Raw genomic sequence first — 24,115 nt, 5'->3', positions numbered from 1 at the left:
CAATTTGATCTTTCATCCATTTTGAGTGTATCTTTGTGTATGGTGTAAGAGAATGGTCCAGTTTCATTCTTCTGCACGTGGCTGTACAATTTTCCCACCACCATTTATTGAAGAGACTATCCTTTTTCCAGTGGATAGTCTTTCCTGCTTTGTTGAATATTAGTTGACCATAGAGTTGAGGGCTCATTTCTGGGTTCTCTATTCTGTTCCATTGATCTATGTGTCTGTTTTTGTGCCAGTACCACACTGTCTTGATGACCACAGCTTTGTAATACAGTTTGAAGTCTGGCATTGTGATGCCCCCAGCTATGGTTTTCTTTTTCAATATTCCCCTGGCTATTCAGGGTCTTTTCTGATTCCACACAAATCTTAAGATGATTTGTTCCAACTCTATGAAGAAAGTCCATGGTATTTTGATAGGGATAGCATTAAATGTGTAAATTGCCCTGGGTAGCATTGACATTTTCACAATATTAATTCTTCAACCCATGAGCATGGAATGTTTTTCCATCTCTTTGTGTCTTCCTCAATTTCTTTCAGAAGTGTTCTGTAGTTTTTAGGGTATAGATCCTTTACCTCTTTGGTTAGGTTTATTCCTAGGTATCTTATGCTTTTGGGTGCACTTGTAAATGGGATTGTCTCCTTAATTTCTCTTTCTTCAGTCTCATTGTTAGTGTATAGAAATGCCTCTGATTTCTGGGCATTGATTTTGTATCCTGCCACGCTACCAAATTGCTGTATGAGTTCTAGCAATCTTGGGGTGGAGTCTTTTGGGTTTTCTAGGTACAGTATCATGTCATCTGCGAAGACGGAGAGTTTGACTTCTTCTTTGCGAATTTGAATGCCTTTTATTTCTTTTTGTTGCCTGATTGCTGAGGCTAGGACTTCTAATATTATGTTGAATAGCAGTGGTGAGTGGACATTCCTGTCGTGGTCCCGATCTTAGGGGAAAGGTTCCCGGTGTTTCCCCATTGATAATGATATTTACTGTGGGCTTTTCGTAGATGGCTTTTAAGATGTTGAGGAATGTTCCCTCTATCCCTACACTCTGAAGAGTTTTGATCAGGAATGGATGCTGTATTTTGTCAAATGCTTTCTCTGCATTATTGAGAGGATCATATGGTTCTTGGTTTTTCTCTTGTTGATATGATCTATCACATTGATTGCTTTACCAGTGTTGAACCAGCCTTGCATCCCAGGGATAAATCCCACTTGGTCATGGTGAATAATCTTCTTAATGTACTGTCAGATCCTATTGGCTAGTATCTTGTTGAGAATTTTTGCATCTCTGTTCATCAGCGATATTGGTCTATAATTCTCCTTTTTGGTGGGGTCTTTGTCTGGTTTTGGAATTAAGGTGATGCTGGCCTCATAGAATGAGTTTGGAAGTATTCCATCCCTTTCTATTTTTGGAACAGCTTTAGTAGAATAGGTATTGTTTCTTCTTTAAACGTTTAATAGAATTCCCCTGGGAAGCAATCTGGCCCTGGACTTTTGAGTCTTGGGAGGTTTTTGATGACTGCTTCAATTTCCTCCCTGGTTATAGGCCTGTTCAGGTTTTCTATTTCTTCCTGTTCCACTTTTGGTAGTTTGTGGTTTTCCAGAAATGCATCCATTTCTTCTAGATTGCCTAATTTATTGGCATATAACTGCTCATAATATTTTTTAAAATCATTTGTATTTCCTTGATATTGGTTGTGATCTCTCCTTTTTCATTCTTGGTTTTATTACTTAGAGTCTTTTCTATTTTGTTTTTAATAAGGCTGGCTAATGGTTTATCTATCTTATTAATTCTTTCAAAGAACCAACTCCTGGTTTTGTTGATCTGTTCAGTCTTTCTGGTCTCTATTTCATTGAGCTCTGTTCGAATCTTTATTAACTCTCTTCTTCTGCTTGATGTAGGTTTTATTTGCTATTCTTTCTCCAGTTCCTTTAGGTGCAAGTTTAGCTTGTGTACTTGAGTTTTTTTCCAATTTTTTGAGGGAGACTTGTATTGTAATGTATTTCCCTCTTAGGACTCTTTTTGCTGTATCCCAAAGATTTTGAATGGTTGTATCTTCATTCTCATTAGTTTCCATGAATCTTTTTAATTCTTCTTTAATTTCCTGGTTGACCCTTTCATCTATTAGTAGGATGCTCTTTAACCTCCATGTGTTTGAGTTTCTTCCAAATTTCTTTTTTGATTAAGTTCAAGTTTCTTTCTTTTTTTTTAATTTTTATTTATTTATGAGAGACAGGAGAGAGAGAGAGAGAGCAGCAGAGACATAGGCAGAGAGAGGCAGGCACCATGCAGGAGCCCAACGTGGGATTCGATCCTGGGACTCCAGGATCACACCCTGGGCCAAAGGCAGGCACACAACAGCTGAGCCACCCAGGTGTCCCAAGTTCAAGTTTCAAAGCATAATTGTCTGAAAATATGCAGGGGACAATCCCAATCTTTTGGTATCGGTTGAGACCAGATTTGTGACCCAGTATGTGGTCTATTCTGGAGAAAATTCCATGTGCACTTGAGAAGAATGTGTATTCAGTTGCATTTGGATGTACAGTTCTGTAAATGTCTGTGAAATCCATCTGGTCCAGTGTATCATTTAAAGCTCTTGTTTCTTTTTTTTTTAAAGAGTTTTATTTATTTATTCATGAGAGACAGAGAGACAGAGACACAGGCAGAGGGAGAAGCAGGCTCCATACAGGGAGCCCGAAGCAGGACTCGATCCCAGGTCTGTAGGATCAGGCCCTGGGCTGAAGGCGGTGCTAGACCGCTGAGCCCCGCCCCCACCCCCCCACCGGGCTGCCCTAAAGCTCTTGTTTCTTTGGAGACGTTGCGCTTAGAATATATGTCATTTGCAGAAAGTGCCGTGTTGAAGTCTCCCAGTATTAGTGTATTATTATCTAAGTATGTCCTTACCTTGGTTATTAATTGATTGATATACTTGGCAGCTCCCACATTAGGGGCATAAATATTCATGATTGTTAGGTCTTCTTGTTGGATAGATTCTTTAAGTATGATATAGTGTCCCTCTTCATCTCTTACTACAGTCTTTGGGATAAACAATAATTTATCTGATATGAGGATTGCTACCCCAGCTTTCTTTTGAAGACCATTTGCAAATGGTTCTCCAACCTTTCATTTTCAGGCTGTAGGTGTCCTTAGGTCTAAAATGAGTCTCTGGTGGACAGCAAATAGATGGGCCTTGCTTTTTTATCCAGTCTGAAACCCTGCATCTTTTGATGGGATCATTAAGCCCATTAATGTTCAGAGTTACTATTGAAAGATATGCATTTAGTGTCATCCTAATACCTATTCAGTCCCTGTTTTTGTGGATTGTTTCCTTGGACTTTCTCTTTCTTTTACAGAGTCCCCCTTAATATTTCTTGCAGAGCTGGTTTGATGGTCACATATTCTTTTGGTTTCTGCCTATCTTGGAAGCTCTTTATCTCTCCTTCTATTCTGAATGAGAGCCTTGCTGGATAAAGTATTCTTGGCTGCAGGTTCTTCTCATTTAGGACCCTGAATATATCCTGCCAGCCCTTTCTGGCCTGCCAGGTCTCTGTGGAGAGGTCTGCTGTTAATCTAATATTTCTCCCCATATAAGTTAGGGATCTCTTGTCTCTTGCTGCTTTAAGGATTTTCTCTTTATCTTTGGAATTTGCAAGTTTCACTATTGAATGTCGAGTTGTTGAACAGTTTTTATTGATTTTAGGTGGGTATCTCTCTATCTCCTGGATCTGAATGCCTGTTTCCTTCGCCAAATTACGGACGTTCTCAGCTATGATTTGTTCAAATATGCTTTCTGGTCCTCTGTCCCTCTCAGAGTCCTCTGGAATCCCAATTAAAGGTAGATTTTTCCCTGAGGCGCTTGTTTATTTCCCTTAACCTTTCCTCATGGTCTTTTGTTTGTCTCTTTTTTCCTCAGCTTCCTTCCTTGCTATCAACTTGTCTTTTATGTCACTCACTCATTCTTCTACCTCATTAACCCTCATCGTTAAGACCTTCAGTTTGGATTACATCTCATTTAATTGATTTTTAATTTCAGCCTGATTAGATCTAAATTCTGCAGTCATGAAGTCTCTTGAATCCTTTATGCTTTTTTTCCAGAGCCACCAGTAGCTTTAAAATTGTGCTTCTGAATTGGCTTTCTGACATCAAATTGTAATCCAAATTCTGTAACTCTGTGGCAGAGAGTACTGTTTTTGATTCTTTTGTGGTGAGTTCTTCTTTCTAGTCATTTTGCTCAGTGCAGAGTGGCTAAAAACGAGTTGTACTGGAAAAAGGAAGGAAAAAAGGTTAAAAAAGGGGGGGGGTATCCTCTGGTTTTATATACTGTAAATCCCTCATCTTCCCCTGGAGCTTTCCAGCGCTGCTCCATCAAGAACTTGCTCTTTCCTGCCCTTCTAGCTGGTCTTCTGGGAGAGGGGCCTGCTGTGCTGATTCTCAGGTGTGTGTACCTGGGGGAGCTGCCCGCCCCCTGCCAGGTGCATGGCTCAGTGGGAGCTGTTTATCCTGTGAGGCCGCTGTTCCCCTGGAGGCTCCACTCCGTCCCAGGCACACGGTGATACCAGGAGGAAAAACCACACTGGCAGCGGCCAGCCTTCCAGCTCTGGAGTCAGTTCTCGTAGTAACTGCCGCAGCTCCCAGTCCGCACTGGCCTGGATGCTCCCTGGGGTGGCGGTGGGTGCTGATCTGCACAGCTTGGGGGTGCCCTGCGGCAGGACAGTCCTCGCTGTCCTGTACCCTCTCCGCCTCCTCCTGTCCCCGGGGGGAGCGCAGGATCACTGGCTGTGTCTGCTCCAGCGCCCTGGGATCCGGGACCTGTGCTGCTGGAATCACGTTCTAGGGCCGCAGCTCCCGGAGGCAGCAGGGCGCAGATCCTCCGCCCGGAGCCCCTACCTGAGCTTCTCCCCGAGGCCCTGCCGCGTGCGCTCCAGCCCTCGACCGAGCTCGGCCTGCGGTCTGTGGCGCCCTCTCCCCCTGGGCGCACCTCCTCTTAGTGACCCCAGGAGACTGGAGGCTCCACTGCCCCTCCTGTGGTTCTGCCCGGTTTCCCTGCTAAGCGTCTTTCTGTCTGGGAAGAATCCGGTGTGGAGTTTTTAAAGTTCCTGCTTCCCCGGGACTGGGCTTTCCTGTGCCAGGTGCTCTCGCCGCCGGCCCAGCTCCTTGCGGGGCCCCTCCCCCACTCGATTCTTTATTATTATTTTTTCCACCTTCCTATCTTGTTAGAAGCGCAGACTCCTCTCTCTGTAGCGTTCCAGCTATTCTCTCTAAACCTCAGGTCGAATTCATAGGTTTTCAGGATAATTTGAAAGTTATCTAGGTAAGTTAGTGGGGACAGGTGACTTGGGGGACCCTGCTCCTCCACCATCTTGCCCCGCCCCCAATTCTGTTACTTTTATCTAAGTTTCCATTAAGCATCAAACACACTGCCAGGTAGATGAATGGATAAAGAAGATGTGGTCTATGTATACAATGGAATATTACTCAGCCTTTAGAAACAACAAATACCCACCATTTGCTTCAACGTGGATGGAACTGGAGGGTATTATGCTGAGTGAAGTAAGTCAATCGGAGAAGGACAGTGTATGTCCTTTGGGGAATATAAATAATAGTGAAAGGGAATAGAAGGGAAGGGAGAAGAAATGTGTGGGAAATATCAGAAAGGGAGACAGAACATAAAGACTCCTAACTCTGGGAAACGAACTAGGGGTGGTGGAAGGGGAGGAGGGCGGGGGGTGGGGGTGAATGGGTGACGGGCACTGAGGGGGGCACTTGATGGGATGAGCACTGGGTGTTATTCTGTATGTTGGCAAATTGAACACCAATAAAAAATAAATTTATTATAAAAAGAAAAGAACACACTGATAGTTGCTAGAGGGGAGGTGGTGGGAGGATGGGAGAACAGGTGATGGGGATTATGGAGGGTGCTTGGCGTGCTGAGCACAGGATGATGTGTGGAGGTGCTGAATCACTATACTGTACACCTGAAACTAATATCACACCATATCTTAACTAACTGGAATTTAAATGAAAACTCTGTGAAAAGAGTGTAAACTAGGAATACTGAAATGAAAGGTCATCGTCTTATGCTCTGCTGGAGGAGGCAGCGGCCTCTGACCAGTATCAACGCCTCTGCCACCTTAGTGACAAAGTCGAGGCAGGGAGCATAGAAGGGAGGTGACATTTTCAGGTCTTTGACCAGGCTTGGGAAGCCTTTGTTCAAGCTGAAATTTGGAGCCACATGATCTCTTTCCTGGGCCACTTCTCCCTCCAGAACATGAGTACCCCCTCCATAGCAAACAGACTCTTCTTTGATATTCTGAGGCTTATTCCATCCAACATCATGGAAAAAGCATTCTTCCATCAACCATGAGAAAACAAAGTACAGAGGTGAAGGTAGGAGTTATGTGTCTGTGCCAGAAACTAGGAATACATTAGGGACCAACTAAAGGAAGAGAGTCACACCAGGTTGCTACAAGGGAGGGCACAAAAAGGACAGAGAATGTAGCACTGAAGGTTGGGCATGCTTCAATAATACTACAAATCGTTTATTACAAATCCTATAATTTGCCTTTACCTGTTAAGACTCTTGAAACCATGATCTCAAAACTTAGAAAAAGAAGAACTCAGAAGAGATCTGAAAAGTTTCTATCTTTGTTGGGGATAATTTAATGTGCTGGGTTAATTTAATGTGCTTGAAATCAAGATGGGTTTGGGATGAGGAAATAAGTCTGAGGGGAAAAAGGAATTCAGATTACTATGAACTGCCCAGACTTTGCGTTTGTCAGGGAGATCCAACCAGACCTTGGTCTCCTCAGTTTTCCAGCTCCTCCCCATACAAGCACATACAGGGTTATACCATTGGCCAGAAAAATACTTGCAAGTTCACTGGTCAATAGCTTTCCTTGGGAGGCTAAGGAAACATCCTACGAGCACTTTTCTATCCTCTTCCTTGATAATCCTGCCTAAAAATGCCTACTCTATCCTTGGTCCAAATTATCATTCACTCCGAACAACTGGGAATTGAACTTTGCGTACTATGCTCCCACAAAATGTAATGTTTTGCATCTCAGGGTAATGAGAACAAGAATGTGATGGAATTTTAAGGAAGGAAATGGTGAGGAACAGCTGTTGACCAAATGAGCAAGGGTAGTGATGATATGAGAACAATAATGACAGTATTACCTTGTATTTTAAAAGCACCTTTCTCCAAAAGGCTCACAGTGCTGTAGATTTTCTCTCTTTTCCTTGGTGATTGAAAAATAAAATTAGATGCATTCTTATTAAGATGCAAAAACAAAACAAAACAAAACAAAACACACTGCCAGGTGTGTTTGTTGGAACCTGAGCAGATACTACCTAATAAACCATTTCTTTTTTTTTTTTAAGATTTTATTTATTTATTCATGAGAGACACAGATAGAGACAGAGAGGCAGAGACACAGGCAGAGGGAGAAGCAAGCTCCATGCAGGGAGCCCGATGTGGGTGGGACTCGGTCAGGGACTCCAGGATCACGCCCTGGGCTGAAGGCGGGCGCCAAACCGCTGAGCCACCCAGGGATCCCCTAAACCATTTCTTAATATGACCCCAGAAACTGGATTTATTCAAGCCCTCTGTCTAGCCAGCACACAGTTCACTGTCTTCTCAGTTTCTTGGACTTCAGGCAAAGAAGTGGTTTCTTGCTTCAGTTGGCTTCTTTAAGGGTCTGTGGTTGAATTGGATTGAATGGCTCTATGTACAACAAAAGTGCTTTAGAACAAAAATAAGATTCTCTCACAGAGCACATTTGTCCTAAAGGGTATCTTGGTTTGAATCATGTTGAAGGCTTCTCTCTTAGTATCATGTCATACGTAAATATACCCTCAAAAATAGGCTCCCAAACAAACAACATGGGAACCTTCTAAAAAGAAAAAAAATTATTTATAGTGGGCTTTCTGTTAATGGGCTGCTTTTAGGTCAGAACACTATGGAACTGTCTAGCTTTCCTTGAAAATACGTGTTCTTTGGTGATTCAGGCTTTAGTGACCCCAGAGGAGCACCTCTCGCTCTTAGGACTGAGTCATGAGCCTCCTTCCTTTCCATTCTTCCCTTCAGAAGACATTGGAAGAGGGGCCCCTGGGTGGCTCAGGGGCTGAGTGTCTGCCTTCAGCTCAGGTCATGATCCCAGAGTCCAGGGATCAAGCTCCACATCGGGCTCCCAGGAGGGAGCCTGCTTCTCCCTCTGCCTATGTCTTTGCGTCTCTCTCTGTGTCTATCATGAATAAATAAATAAAATCTTTAAAAAAGAAAAGAAGACATTGAAAGAGTGACATCAGTGTCAGAAGAGGAATGTTTCATGTTGCCTTTTTTTCCCCCTTTTTAAGATAAGCACTGCCAAAGTCAGTACTTTATCGTTTCTGTGTCTTTGGACAGAAGATGTCATTATTCTTGATTACAAGCCTAGTAGGTCATTCTAACAATAGGAAATGAGAAATTTAAAATGTTGGTTGATGTTTAAAAATCCTGGTACTTTAACAGGCAACTCCATTTGAAATAGTTGCTTAAAGCTAGGAAGAGAAATTTGGACTAAAAATCCAGTTGGAGCTTTGGTTAAAAAATAAGTTGAGTTTTACATATAATAACTTATTAATCGCATATCTTAATATTTTTGAAATATAATTGTTTATTGATCATGAGCTCTGTTTGAAATAATAGATTGGTAGCTCTTCTAAATTGGTTTACCATCTTCCTTCCATTATCATACACTCCATAAGTTGCCTTTCTTTGTTTTTTGGTGTTTTTTTTTTTTTTAAGATTTTATTTATTTGGGAGGCAGAGAGTGAGTGAGCAAGACAGCACGAGTATGGTGAGGGACAGAGGGAGAGGGAGAAGCAGATTCCATGGGGCTTAATCCTGGGACTCTAGGATCATGGTGTGAGCCAAAGCAGATGAGTAGCCAACTGAGCCACCCAGGCGCTGCCCCTACCGCTTTCAAGATTTTTATTTATCTGTTTGACAGAAAGTACGTACAAGCAGGGGGAGTGGCAGGCAGAGGGAGAGGGAGAAGCAGGCTCTCCACTGAGCAGGGAGCCCAAGGCAAGGCTCGATCTCAGTACTCCAGGAACATAACCTGAGCCAAAGTCAGACATATAACCTACTGAGCCACCCAGGTGCCCCCAAAAGTTGCTTTTCTTATGTTACTGTTTTGGTCAGCTAATTTTTCCCCATGGAATTTCACACTTTTACCCTTTTCTTTTCATTAGCTTTAGACAGGATGGGAATGGTTAGAAAAGGACAAGGGAACTGAAGATTACTGGTCTCTGGTGTGTGGGGCTGGTGAAAGGTGACATGCTATAAGTTAGAAGAAGGAACACAGCAGTATCAGGAAATTAAGGGGAGAAAAAGAGGAGAGACAATGAGCTTATTTGGGATATCATGAGTTTGAAATGTCTTTGGGGCAGTCAAGTGAAAATATCCATTTGGTAATTGTATTAATAGATCAGTTCTAGAGATAATAGATTGGAGTCATCAGTACACAATGAAAAGCATGGGAGGGAATGACATTTTCCAGGAGTGAACTGGAAGGAATAAGAGAAGACAAAGAACAAGACCCCGGGAAGCACTAACAACAGTGTGATGGCAAAGAAGAGCAGAGACCCCACATCGACGCGTCAAGTTTCCTTTCCCACTCGGGGTCATGACAAGGCAAATACCTGGCCCTGGGTGCCACTTCAGCAGGCAGTAAAGTAAGGCATTGCCTCTGATCTCCTAGATGTAAGAACTTGGAGAATCCCAAGTACAAGAGAGATTCTGAAATGCAGTGCTGAACTCTACTTTGTGAGCATCTTTTGATGATCTCAAGCACATCTAGATATGTGGTCTCCCCACTACTCTCTCAGGAAGCTTTTTTCACAGAGGCCACGGGGTCTCAACTTTCACTGCCCTTTTTGGTGCAGCTCCATCTCAAACCACATTCCCCACAGAACCCTACCTTGATCATTGCTTTCCATCACATGTTCCTGTTCTGTCCCTGACACACCACACTGGCCCCTTTTGTAGGGCCTTTGCTGAAGATCCTTCTATGTCAGCATCTTAAGGAGATGGCTCACATGCCTGGAGGCCTGATGGGTCCCAAATCTGTTGGGTGGGCTAGCAGGCTGGAGACACAGGGGAGACTAGCAGCCCGAGGCCAAAGGCTGAACTCTGGCAGAATCTATCTTGCTCAGGGAAGGTCCGTCAGTATTTTTTTAAGGCCTTCAGCTGATTGGATGAGGCCTACCTACACTATGGAGGGGTTCTCACCCTTCATTTAAAACATAATTTTTTTGATCATGGAATATTTTGAACAAACAGAGAGTACAAAGGAATCTATTACACCAGTGGTGTAACAAATGTTATATCTACTTTCCAGGATACAATAAATGTTAGAAGCCATAGTTACTTCATATCTGTTTTTCTTATGAAGAAATAAAGCCCTAAAGAATGAAGGCCCTCTCTTTTATTTCCTTATTGACTCTACTTACTTCTTTCCCAGAGGTGAACCACTCTTTTGTTGTCTTTTTCATCCATATTTTTATACTCTCATTACATATGTATGTATGTGTGCATTTTTGTAAAATATATTGAAATATATATAAAACACATATATCTGCTTCTATAAAACATGCAATATTGTGTTTAACATTTACATAGTGTCATGCTATAGGCCTTCCTCTGCAACTTGAGTTTTCTCCCAACATTATGTTATGTAGATTTGTCTTTGTTTATAAATGTAGACTGGCTCATTCATTTTACCAATTGTGCAGTATGTTATAATATATGTATTATATTTTGTTGGAGCTGTAATTTTTTGAGGGTCCCATATGTGCCAAGCATTACATTGAGCACTTTAAAGAAAGTAACTTTTATTCCTACTTTATGGAATAAGAACCAAGGAACTAAGATGTTAAGTTCTTTTAAGGCTTCTACCATTAGTGTCAATATTCAGAGCCAGATCTATTTAACTTCAAATCCCCAGCATATCTGACCATTAATAGGGGAACACCCGTGTCATGCTTTTTATATAACTTAAACATAAATCAGTGAACAATAATACCACAGAGATGTGTTTCTCTAATAAATGGATGTGTTTACTAAATCTCAGTCTGTGGTGAAGTAAGAGTGTGAAGGAACCTTCATGCAGCATAAGTTTTGTCCCATCCCCCACCTATGAGAATAAGGAAAAAGCACATTTTTGTCCAGACACTATTTTGCTCACTCTCAGGTAGAATTTCAAGAAGCAGATATGTAACATTCAGGTCTTTAATACAGTGCTCCAAGGCCACAAAGGCTTAGAATAATAGAAATGGAATCCATATTATGATTGTGGTAGTGGTTACCTAACTGCATACATTTGTCAAAGTTGATCATTTACACACTTAAAATTGGTAAATTTTATTGTACATAAAAATCATATCTCAAGCTGATTTTTAAAAAATATAAAGCCCGAGAAGTACAGTTTTCTTAGCTCTTAGTATAGAAAGATAGTGCAGTTGACCCTTGAACAATGTAGAAGTTGAGGTGCCAACTCCTTGCACAGTTGGAAATCTACAAATAAATTTTGGCTTCCCAGAAACTTAATGACAAATACCCACTATTGACCAAAAGCCTTACTAATAACATCAACAGTCAACACATATTTTGCATGTTCTGTGTATTATGTACTATATTCTTATAATAAATTAGAGAAAAGAAAACATTATTAAGAAAATCATAAGAGAATATACATTTACAGTATTATATTTATTTCTAAAAATCCACATATGAGGGACCCACACAGTTCAAACCTGTGGTGTTTGAGGGTCAACTGTGTGGTATAGGTTTGGCACAAGACTCCCAAGTCCAGATCACCTAGGTTTGAGCTATGTTCTCTTTATTTACTTATTTTTTTAAAAATATTTTATTTTTTCATGAGAGATACAGAGAGAGGCAGAGGCAGAGGGAGAAGCAGACTCCCTGTGGGGAGTCCGATGCAGGACTCAGTCCCAGGACCCGTGATCATGACCTGAGCCAAAGGCAGATGCTCAAGCACTGGGCCACTCATGCATCCCATGCTCTCCTCTTTAAAACAGGGATGATAATATCTATACTGTAGAGTAGTTTTGTTCTTTTTTGTTTTTGTTTTTGTTTTTTTTTTAAAGCAAATCAGCTAATATATATAATGTGCTTACCACAGTGCCTGGTACATAGTGTTTCTGTTATTATGACTTAACAGAACTGAACATCTAAAGAGTAAGTTTGCCCTTCCTGTTCTCTCCACCTTTCTCTTCATTATTAAAATCCTCATCTTGCCACAAATATTGTTGTAACAGCATCATGACAATACCATATACAAGGAATAAGTGGCACTTCAATAAAATGGATCTTAATTACTGCTAAAACTGGCCTCTGCTCTTTTGACAAGTATTTATTTAGGGCCTGTCCTTAAAAATCCCAGAACCCAAGAGGTCACCCCAGAAGGCAACAGGAATTTGGAAGGACAAAAGGACAACTGCAAAACAGGGAATTAAGTTGTTTGGAAAAGTTGAACAGAACATGGCCTGTCAAGTTTGGGAGGGAAGGTGCGGTGAGATGGGGGTGAGTCCTAGACTTGCTACAATAAACTCTTCTATTCTCTAGACTTAAAATCTTCTGAATACTGTAATTAAATCTGTTTGGTTTTGTTTCCTTAAGAAGGATTTTTTTCTTTTCCCTTTGTCCCCCTTCTCGCATCCTGTTAGACTCTCTTGACCCTGAAATACAGTCCTTGTTTTTATTCATTTTCTTCTTTCATCTGGTCACCGTATTATAGCAGTCTTTAAGACACCCGTTCTGTTGCAGAATGTTTGTACAGTGGAGATGAGTGTTGGAGAGTCCTTGTAGCTAAATTTAATGTCTTGAAAAGTCATTTTACTTACTGTGGTTCCTGATTATGAGTATCCAGAATGTGCAGATATATAAGTAACTGTACTCACTAACATGCTTTTTTTACACTTTTTCAAGCAAAGAGCCAACAAATAGATAAAATTGAAGTTTGAAAGCCTGTTCAGAAACCCACAGACTCATTTCTTCATTCTCTCCATTAGCATATCCCATCTCCTCTGAATATATGACAGTGTTTAGGAGCTTTGAATTCACCAGGGGCTGGGAGGAGGAAGGTGGTTTATCCAGCAATAGTAGATAAACAAATTTCTGATTTAGAAATTTTCTAATTGCTTCTGTTGTTAGAGAATTGACGTATTTGCTTTTTGCATCAATAGTCGATCATTACTCCTCTGAAATGTAATGTAATGCATATTTCCTTATTCAAATATGGATATAATTAGCCTGCTGCTGAAATGTTTCCATCCTGATCCGTTTCTTTGTGGATATCTTTTTCTGTCATGGTTTATAATCGAACCTGCCTGTAAATTCTTTAGTCCCAATATTTTATATTTTAAGCTACTTAAAAAGCAAATCCCTTTCACACCTGTGGGATTTCAGTATAGTTCACACTGCAGCTATTTTGAATGCTTCCACTTTTGACACGTCCCTCCAACGTTTCCTTCTCCTTGGAGAGCAGGTGCTGGGTGTTTCTGTGGAGGCAGCTGCTCTCTGGGACTTCAGTTCCCTGAGCCACGCCGGCCCGTCCAGGTGGAGTCCTGGCTCCCACTCCGAGGGCACCTGCCAGCCCACAGCCCCTGCCGCTGGGGCCCTGGCCCCCCAGGGCGAGTGCACACATGGGAGACATTGCACACACAGAGCATCACAGAGGCTGCCCAGGATTTCCTTCAGGCTAAAATGTTAATGAACCTGGGAACTGGCACTCATAAGTGATATCTGTCCTTCAACTTTTTGGCTGAGGGGTGGTGATTTCTTAATTGTGGGGCCGTCGGAATTCTGCACCCCCCTCACAGGGAGCCTTTCAAGCTTCTGTCTTACTAAGCGCATCTGGCCTCATTTACACATGTGATTCCTAGGCTTCATGTGGCCAGCAGCAGGACTAGGTCACTGTGAGTGGACAACTGCAAGTCCCTTCCCCGGCAGTCCCTGTCCTACCCTGGAGAGGGATCGCCATCGCTTTAGCATGGAGCCTGGGCATCTGCCTACATTCTAGCACGAAGACTTCATCTACAGTAATCATGAAAGCACTTTGAATTATTCTATGCAGTTCTCTTATCTGACTGCTTAGCATTTGTTCAGATTTCCCAAATAACTGAAGAGGAAACATAGAGAGGGTAACATTTATTACCTCTTTATTACCCTCTTATATACGTTTTTGAAAAGAGATCACTTTTCTGCAGCAAATACTATGCACTATTGTGGGGTTTTTTTTTCTGGAAGACCTTGACTTTTCTCATAAATTACCCAGTGTAGCAAACTGGCTGCACAAACATTAGTATGTATTTCCATTAATGTTGGGAATAGTACATTAATCCTAAAGGCCTTGCTTACTTGAGTTTTTAAAATAATGCCCTTGAGTCCTCACCCTAGTGCTGCCAGCCACTGAGTGACATGGCCTGCTTGTGCCAGGTGCCCCATGCTTCCCATTACAGATGCCCAGGGCTCAGTCTTGTGGCTTCACTCTGTGTCCTTGGAGCGACCAAGACAGACCCCGCAGACAAAGGAAGGACAGACTGGATGGATGAGGGGCAAAAGAAGGTGACTTGCTTTGGGGATTTGACTTCAGATTTCTTATGGAAAGGGGGATTCTGGTATTTAGAGAAGTACGTTTATTTTTTTATTTTATTTTTTTAAATATTTTATTTATTTATTCATGAGAGACACAGAGAGAGAGGCAGAGACAGGCAGAGGGAGAAGCAGGCTCCACGCAGGGAGCCCGACGTGGGACTTGATCCTGGGACTCCAGGATCAGGCCCTGGGCTGAAGTCAGCACTAAACCACTGAGCCACCCGGGCTGCCCGAGAAGTACTTTTAATCTGTACTCTTATTGCCAGAGTTTCTTTGTCATCACATGGTTTGATTATAAAACGTGGACACTCTTTCTCTATGTTGGGCAAGGACACAGCAGAGGATAGTGGTTAAGAGCACATCTCCAGGGCCAAGTCCCAGCTCCCACCAGCCAGCTCTGCACCCTCAGGCAAGTTACATGACTTTTGGACTTCTATGTAATGCAGACAATGATATTACCTGCCTCACAGAATCATTCAAAAGGTTTGTGAGCTAATGTATGTAAAGTACTTAGTGCCGAATGTGACACACAGTAAGCCCTAATTAATAAGTGTTAGCCATTAAGGTAATGAAGAAAGAACAAGTGATGTAATTTTAATTCTCAATTCATTAAGGAAACATTATGAATAACTTTGAAAGCTCTACTTTTCCTCATCTCAAAGGGCCTGAGACCTCAAGGATGAAGCTCGACGTGATAGTGGATCTCCCTCCATATAGAGGATCTAGTACAGGTCCCAGAGCTTCTCTGAAAGTACTTCCTTTAGGAACTAGGGAGCTAAAAAAAAAAAAAAAAAAAAAAAAAACGGCATAAAATAGGAGCTAAAGTGGGAAAATATAGAGCTCATGTCCAACTTTAAGACCTCCTATGGATAATGTGTGCATCTGGCAGGGTTGCTACTTGGAAATAAGTTCTTCTAAGACTCAGCTTTCTGGGGCACCTGGGTGGCTCAGTCAGTTAAGCATCTGCCTTTGGCTCAGGTCATAATTCCAGGGTCCCGGGATCAAGCCCCACATAAGGCTCCCTGCTCAGTGGGGAGCCTGCTTCTCTCTCTGCCACTCCCCCTGCTTGTGTTCTCTCTCTCTCTCAAATAAATAAATAAAATCTTTAAAATAAAATAAAACTCTTTTTTTCTTTTTTCATCCATAATCTAGGCACTTTGCAATGTAAGACTTTGAGCTCACCTTAACAGTGGAGATGAATTCCTTCATGAAAGTTATTTTAGCTCTGTCTCCTCCCTGCAGGGTATTCTGGACAGCCCAAGTAGCAGAGAATGACAAATGACAAAAGAAGGAATGAGAGCTTCTTGGCAGAGCTCTGGAAGGGCAGCCCCCAGACAGCTCTCAGCAGACTGGTGCATGGTCAAGGAGAATGCTGAAGCCTGCCTTGCTCTGGGGCTTCTCAGTCCCTGGAACCAGGAATCCTGAGCTTAGGGGAGGTGGCATAGGTCACTGATGTATGATTCTGCATCCAGGTGACTATACTTAAGTAATCACTGAAAAATGCATCATCTTTATGTTGCTTGGGTCATAGGACCTGGGGAGCTCAGTCAGCTGAGTGTCTTTCTCTTGATTGCAGCTCAGGTCATGATCTTAGGGTCCTGGGATTGAGCCCTGTGTTGGGCTCTGTGCTCAATGAGGAGTCTGCTTTTGGATTCTCTCTCTCCCTCTAACCCACCCCCACCCCTACTCTATGTTGCCCAGGTCAGAAACGAACAACTCTTTGTGAAATAAATATTCATAATTTATTTTCAGCCAATTTCAGGAAAAATTCATGAGCCCAGGGGGGTTAAAAAATAAAATACTTGAGTGAAAGACAAGAAACTTGAAACCATCACTAAACTAATCCTATAACCTAAAGCATATACCTCTTCTCCTTCAGTTTTCCCATCTGCATGGCAATGGTAGTAATAGCAGTTCTGTTTATTTTGAGTTGTTTGAGAATTAAATGAGATAGTAAATGGAGGCACATTGAGCAGCGTGAAATGCTAGCACACAGGGGTAGTATTTTGGTTGAGTAGGAGAGAGCCTGAACTCTGGGGTCAGACTGCTTGGGTTCAAGACCAATGCTTTTTCTGGCCTGCCTAAGTGACCTGAAGCACATTGTGAATGCTCTCTCATGCAGGTTTTGCTCATCTGAGATTTCAGAGTAGGAACAGTACTTGTTCATCCGGCTGCTTTGAGGATTAAATGAAGTAATGTGCCATTTGAGGAGTTCCAGACAGACATTAAGAACTCTATATGCTACTATTATTTGGTTACCTTTCATCTATTTTTAAACATGCATTTTCCAGATTCTGTAAATAGGTCATACAAATGTACACATATAAACAAAGTTGGTAGTGCCTTGGAGAAATGTATATATCCCTTGTCCCTATACATAACAATGTTCAGACTAGAGGCAGTGGTTGCATAGAAGTGTCCTAGAGAAGAAAGTTTCTGGCTTGGTGATAAGACAAAATTACTCATTAGATCTTTTCTGGGCATCTTGTAAGTGGCAGGTGCTGCAAGTGTGGAAATAAATAAGATGCGGTAGTTGCCTCTAGGAGAGCACAAGGACGCGGGGCAGGGAGAGACAGAGTAGAATATACTGTGAGTGCTCTGATAGAGCTGTGGGTTGTACATGCCATGATAGAGGGGGAACCAGATGAGACCCGGGATAGACCAGGTGAGTCTCAGGTGGAGGTGGGAACCGGGTGTAGAGCAAATTTGACTTACTGCTCAGGGAGAAGTCAGAAAGCTTCATGCTATGGAGTTGCATCTTGGAGAACAAGTAGGCATTTTCCAGAAGGAAGTGGTGGAGACCTGCCCTCCTTCTGTAGGGTGGTAGCTGCCACTTGGATTTCTAACTTGGGCCATGCTGGGGTTTCTAAGTTATATGAAGTATAGAAGGGTCTGTTCACCCTCTTTTGTGTAAAAAAATAGTCCTCCTAGGCCTGTCACGGAGCTGTACCTTCACTCCAGGGGGTTTAAAGCCACCCTGTCTAATATGGTAGCCACTATTTATATGTGACTCTTTAACCAATATTAATTAAAATTAAATAAAATTAAAGGGTGAGTCCCTCAGTGACACTAGTTACATTCCAGGCCCTCAATAGTCACATGTGGCTAATGGCCTCCATATGGCCAGCCAGACATTTCCCATGCCACAGAACATTCTATGGAACAGTACTGTCCTAGACAGTGCTCTGGCATCACTCAGAGAAAGAAGTGGGACGTTTCTCTCTGCTGTCTCCCAATTCCTGCTGTTGTGAACCTCTGTGCTGGGTATTCAGGCTCGCAGGGGTTTTAGCCAGCTCTGTCCCAGGCTGTTTGAGAGCTACAAGCTGCCCAGTAAGACCTTGTGCGTGCAGTGACATCTGCTTTCTTCCAGATTGTAGTAGTTCTGACACACCCTGCCCAGATTCAACTTAAAATAGAGCATTGCTGAATATCTGGCTCATTTGAAAAACTGATGAAATAAAAGAAAGCTTTTTATTTACCCCTCTTCACTAGCACAGAAATCCTCTTGTCAACTCACATGGGCTTGGTTCTTATAATATCAGAGAGGTGGTCAGAGGAAGGTTGCCTGGAGGCGTCCCTGCCTATAGGGAGCTGGATGAAGACTCCTGCTTCAGAATTCTTAGAGTCATGCTCCAGGGTAAGGAGATTGCCCTGTGCACAGAGATTAATGTCTGACACTGGGTTTTGTCTTTGTATTCAAGAATTCTCTCTGCATGCAGACAAAGCTCACTGCTTGGCAGCAATCATAGCCAGGCCTCCCTGCCTTCGATGGAATCATGACAAATTGTACAAGGACAAGTATCATCAGATGAGCCAAAAGACTATGCTCTTCAGGAATGATAATCCTGTTGTGAAGCAAAAAGAACAAAGTGTGGTCCCCACAGCACTTCACTTCTAAACCTGCCATCAGAATGATTGTGTTCGAATCTCCATTACGACTTAAGATTTGCCACAAAATCATTTTATTGTATTCTTGTGTCTCTGGATATTACACAGTGCCAAGATCTGAGTGTAATGGGTATTAATTTCAGTTTGAGAGGCTTTTGGGGAGTTGGATTTACAGCTACTATCTGACCTGATTTTAGGAGGAATTTAACCTAACTTAACCCAGGTTTGGTTATAATTTTCCAGAATAGCTTTCATTTTAGGATCTAAATCCATCTGGATAACATGCTGATGTTATAAATTATAACATCTACCCAATCTGTTGAAGTAACCTGGAATTTCAGAGTTAGCCTGTTGGGAAGTCTGGAAGAAGTTTTTCCAGAATGCTGCTTCTCCTTCACTCATTGCTTATGAGCCCCCTCACCGCTGAAAGGGAGTTTTCGGTGTCAGTGAAAAATATCCCTGGTTTCATAGACAATCAAATACAGAGTCATGAAACTTCAGTCATGTTTAGTGCCTGGGTAGGCTGGTTACCTGTTGCCTTGTTTCAGATTATTGTTGTCATCTGCAATGATCAGTAGGATCAGGTGTGTTTAGAAAGGTTAAACTAGACCAATGGAAGCAGCAGTCGTATCTGTTGGCACTTATATGGGCATCATTTGAGTGCCTAACCTGGAGAAGACAGCAGCTGACCCAAGAGGCTCACTCAGTATCAGTGGTGCTGCAGTTTCCATTGGCTCAGTCTCCTCAAGGAAGGGGCAGAAAGGTAACTAGAGACAATGGAGATCATGCACAGGCATCAGTAACCTGTAACCTTGTTGGGCCTCAGTGCAGTAGAGCTAGAGGCCCTAGAAGAGAGGCTATGACTCTTCTTCTCTTTCAGGGATATTTCCTATCTGTGAGTGAGGGGACCTGTCAAGCATTTTCAGCACCCCCAGTTCCTATCCTGGTGCTTCACTGGGGTTGAGCCTCACAGGGCTTGAGCGCTATAACTTTGAGGCATTGGCCCTGGGGCCTCCTGAAAGGTACATGGGATGAGAGAAAGCAGGGGGATTAGTTGGTTGGTTATTGGCTGGGAGAGAATGGGTGATTTTTTTAAATCCCCACCTTTATTAAAGGTCTGTTTACAAAAAAGAAAATAGAAATGCTTTTTTAAAAAAAGATTTATTTATTTGAGAGAGAGAGAGAGAGAGAGGAGGGACAGAGGGAGAAGGAGAGAGAACCTTAAATAGACTGCACACTGAGTGGGGAGCCCAATGTGGGGCTTGAGATCATGACCTGAGCTGAAACCAAGAGTCAGATGCTCAACCTACTGTGCCACCCAGGTGCCCTGGAAAATAGAGATGCTTTTATCTGATGTCCTACTCTGGACACTTAAGGTTCAATTCTCAATTAACTTTACTAATAACAAGAATAAAGGGCTATAATAATCTATCCATTGCCTTTTCACCAGGAGATTGTTTGCCTGGCTTTTCCCTAATAATAAGATACAGAATATCAATATGGAGCAAACCATGGATTACGAGAAGCAAGAGCTTCTGTCTGCTGAGGCAAAAGGGATCACTAGAAGAGTGCCATTCCTCCCAAATCTGAGCTCACTTGAATAAGTGAATGACTTCACCATCTCTCCAACACATGTTTGCACACTCCTTATATGTCTCACAGCATTACTGATACATCTGATGAACTATAATAGGAATAAGAAGGCTCGAGAGTTTGGACTAGTTGGGGAAAAGGCTGGTCTGAATTAGTGTGAATTCATCTCTACTCTATGTACATATATATGAAGAGTTTTATTTTGAATATATATGAAAACATAAATATAGAAGCATATATATAAATCCTTATGTATGTATATAAACTTTTATTCCTTTAAATGCCACTGAAGCATCATTTAAGAGTAGCTAGAGTAGAAAGCACTTGTAGATAGGGGTCCCTCCTGGTTTTATTCTTAACTTGCTGACTTCTAAGCCGGGGTCCTCAGCACAGCACTATTGATATTTGGGTTGGATGACTCTTTGGAGTGTGAAGCTGTCCTATGCACTGTAGGCTGTTTAGCAGCATCCCTGGCCTCTATGCAGTGGATGCCAGTGGCACCCCCTACCCATGACATTTCCAGACGGTGTCCTGGTTGAGAACCACTGTTTAAGACTGTGTAGGATAACTCTTCAGGCCACAGAGTCCTCACTAATAAACTGAGGAGGGCACCTTCCAGTCCCTTTCCAGAATTGAACACTTCCAGGATGCCTGTAAAGGGTCCTGCCAGACTCAGAAGCCGCCTAACATCTGTGGTGTTATAACCAGGGGCACAGGTGGAAACATATTCTGAAGGTTAAACACTCTCATTGATATTATCCAGTGGCTTCTGTCGTTTCCCCTGCTTGCCCAGTCACCAAATACCAGGAGATGAATGATACTGTACTATATGCTTAAGAAGTCCCAATGGCGGGGATCCCTGGGTGGCTCAGCGGTTTGACACCTGCCTTTGGCCCAGGGCATGATCCTGGAGTCCTGGGATCGAGTCCCGCATCGGGCTACCTGCATGGAGCCTGCTTCTCCCCTGCCTGTGTCTCTGCCTCTCTCTGTCTGTCTCTCTGTCTCTCATGAATAAATAAAATATTTAAGAAAAAAAAAAGTCCCAATGAACTTGAAGTTGCTCTTACTTTTAACTAAATGTTATCCACACAGCTACATTAACTGAAGAGGGTTCTCGAAATGATTTGGCTGAAATACCTGCTTTTCTTTCCTACAGGGATTCTTACATTGAAGAGAGCAAATGAGCTCCTGAGCACCTGCGTACCGGGCAGCTTTCTGATCCGAGTCAGTGAGAGGATCAAAGGCTATGCCCTGTCCTATCTGTCTGCGGAGGGCTGTAAGCATTTCCTCATAGATGCCTCTACAGACTCGTACAGCTTCCTGGGCGCGGACCGGCTGCAGCACGCCACCCTGGCAGCGCTGGTGGACTACCACAAGGTGAAATGGCCTACACTGTGCAGTGGCGTCCTCGGCGGCCCTAGCAATGAAAGGCAATTACAAGAAAAAAGATTGAAATGGGTAATGGGGGGATTAGTCTTTGATAATTCTTCTGGATACTCCGGATTCTTAACTGCATTTCCTTTATCCCGGAACCTGGTCCCTCAGATATTCAGGGAGAACTCGCTGAGGCAGAGAACGTAGAAGATACTAAACATCGGTGCACAGACGGATCCCGTCTGAGACCACTCTTGGGTAGAATTCATGCCCAAGAGGGAAAAATCATACATGGCAATTTGCAGATGAGAAAAACCTCTTTTAAGATTGTCATAAATCGATAAAGCTCCATGTAAATCAAGGGTATACAACAAGTTCTGTACTCTGAGGAGGCCGGAAGGGCATGGCATTATTATTTACAGTATCTTAACAGCCTGCCCTTCCCCGTCCCCCCAGCCTGGTCTGATCTCTGCCTTCTGATTCACAGGAGGAACCCATAACTTCCCTGGGGAAAGAGCTCCTTCTGTACCCCTGTGGTCAGCAGGACGAGCCGCCCGACTACCTGGAACTCTTTGAGTGACAGCCTCCGTCATGCTGTGTCATCCTCAGCCTCCATTGGGCTTTCCTCTGGGTAAACTCTGCTGAAACAGACATTTGTGTGTGAAGCCAACGTTACCCTGCAGCATAGCCAGGATTGATCAACAGCAAGGATGCTTGGAGCCCCATGGAGATCTCTCTTCTGCACTAATGCTGGAGTTAACCACATTGTATTCACTCCAAAAGACAAGGGAGATGATCCCCAATTTCAGCAACTCCCTAACATGAAGTCTACAACCTTAATGATGTACATAAATGAACAAAGAAGAAATGGAAACTTTCTAGGAATTAAGGCGTACTTCAAAACCCAGTAGCTCATGGTAACTATTTCATGACCTCTATACTCCCACTTTGCATCATTTCAAAACATCTCAGGATTGTGTTTAGATTAAGTTCCACATTGGCTTTGGGGAGCTGGCAAAAAAGCCTTTACTGGTGGCTGAAATGACCCTGCAGACACACTTCATTTATTATGCATGTTGGAGCCAGGATATAAGTAAGAGGCATTGAAAAACAAAAGTTGGGAATGGAAATCGAATGAGGAGTTTAAAACGGAGGAGAAGCTTAACATGTCCAGAAATACTGTGGACTGTAGGGGAGTGAGCAAACTGTTGTGCACTGTTTTCTCATTCCGGACAACAGGACAGTGGTCACCCCATCTACTTTGGATCCATCCACAAGCACACCAAGGAGGTTGAAGTGCATGCATGTGTGAGTTGCTGTCAGTAGTGATAGGCCAGCACAGAAGAGCATGTTGTGGGCTGAGTGGTATCCCCAGAAAGGCAGGGTGAAGTCCTAAGCCCTGGTACCTGTGAACGTGACCTTAATTGGGAATAGGGTCTTTGCAGATGTGATCAAGTTCATATCGGGTTCAGGTGGGCCCTCCATCCAATGACTGGCATCTTTATAAGGAGAGAGGGATTTGGAAACACACAGAGGAGAGGCAACCATGGGGTGACACAGGCTGAGACTAGTGATTCCAGGGGATTTCCTGCAAGCTAGGGAATGCCAAGAAGAGCTGGCCACCCCCAGGAGCTAGGAGAGCAGTATGGCACAGATTCTCCTCGGAGCCTTAGAAGGGAATGTGGCCATGCTGGCACCTTGGTTTCAGACTTCCAGGCTCTAGATCTATAAGAGAATAAATTTCTGTTGTCTTAAGCCTCTGAGTTTATGATAATTTGTTGCGGCAGCCCTCAGAAACTAACACAGAAGTTCATGTCATTACAGAACCTGATGGGCATTATGTGCCATTTGTTGCTCTACAGCCTGCCCCCTGATGATGAAGGAAGGATGGGAGAGGAGAGTAGCCTCCCACCTGGCTATGCAGGTTTGCTCAGGCAGGAATTGTATCCCACCTCCCTGCCATCTCCACACCCCCAACCCCTAGCAACCCTTGGGCCAGCCCAGCAAGGGCTGGAGTCACTATACCAGGGGTGCCCTGAGCCAGAGATGATGCTTCTGGGAAGGTGGAGATTCCCCTGCGCTCCAGTCCTCCTCCTGGTGTCGGCACTCTTTCCAAAGGAGCAGAGGTGGTTCATGAGGTTCTTGGTTGGGTAAAACACTCACTGCCAGTATAAAAGATAGCCAGAGAAGACAGTAGGATATGTGTGTATATGTGTCCGTATGGGTGTGTGCGTGCTTTAATGAGAAGGTTTTTAAACACAGACCATTGTAAAGTGTCACTTGAAATGTCCCCTGTGTACCTATAGTCTGAGAGATGACTGTCAACTAGACATCTATCCAAGAGACCCTGTCTTTAACCTTCATTTCAGTGATTAAATGGCCATGACTTTATAGAACTGCAAAGACAGCACGGGACAGGAAGTTACAAACTTCTATTCTGTCCCCATATCTTCCCACCATTAGCCCTCTGAACTTCAGTTTTCACTTTTATTTTTTTTAAAAAAGGTATTTTTTAAAAATTGCAGTGTACCTGATATTTAACATTAAATTAGTTTCAGCTGTACAACATAATGATTTGACCTTTGAAACAATCTTTGACC

The 24,115-nt window shown here is 42.9% G+C and overlaps 1 protein-coding gene across 4 annotated transcripts in view; it reads left to right on the top strand.

The window, feature by feature from the left end:
* The window catches only part of SH2D4A (SH2 domain containing 4A), a 71,387-nt gene extending 48,117 nt beyond the window's left edge, over positions 1–23,270 (top strand). For all 4 annotated transcript variants that reach the window (XM_077849451.1, XM_077849452.1, XM_077849453.1 and 1 more), the window contains 2 exons: positions 21,298–21,518; positions 22,003–23,270. In XM_077849451.1, the coding sequence (XP_077705577.1) occupies positions 21,298–21,518; positions 22,003–22,095 (314 nt within the window). In that variant the 3' untranslated portion in view covers positions 22,096–23,270. The remainder of the gene's footprint in view (positions 1–21,297; positions 21,519–22,002) is intronic.
* The last annotated feature ends 845 nt before the right edge of the window (positions 23,271–24,115 follow it).

The sequence above is a fragment of the Canis aureus genome, chromosome 15, assembly GCF_053574225.1.
Source record: "Canis aureus isolate CA01 chromosome 15, VMU_Caureus_v.1.0, whole genome shotgun sequence".
Classification (NCBI taxonomy): domain Eukaryota; kingdom Metazoa; phylum Chordata; class Mammalia; order Carnivora; family Canidae; genus Canis; species Canis aureus.
The sequence above is the reverse complement of the archived record's forward strand: the minus strand, read 5'-3'. Positions and strand labels throughout refer to the sequence as shown.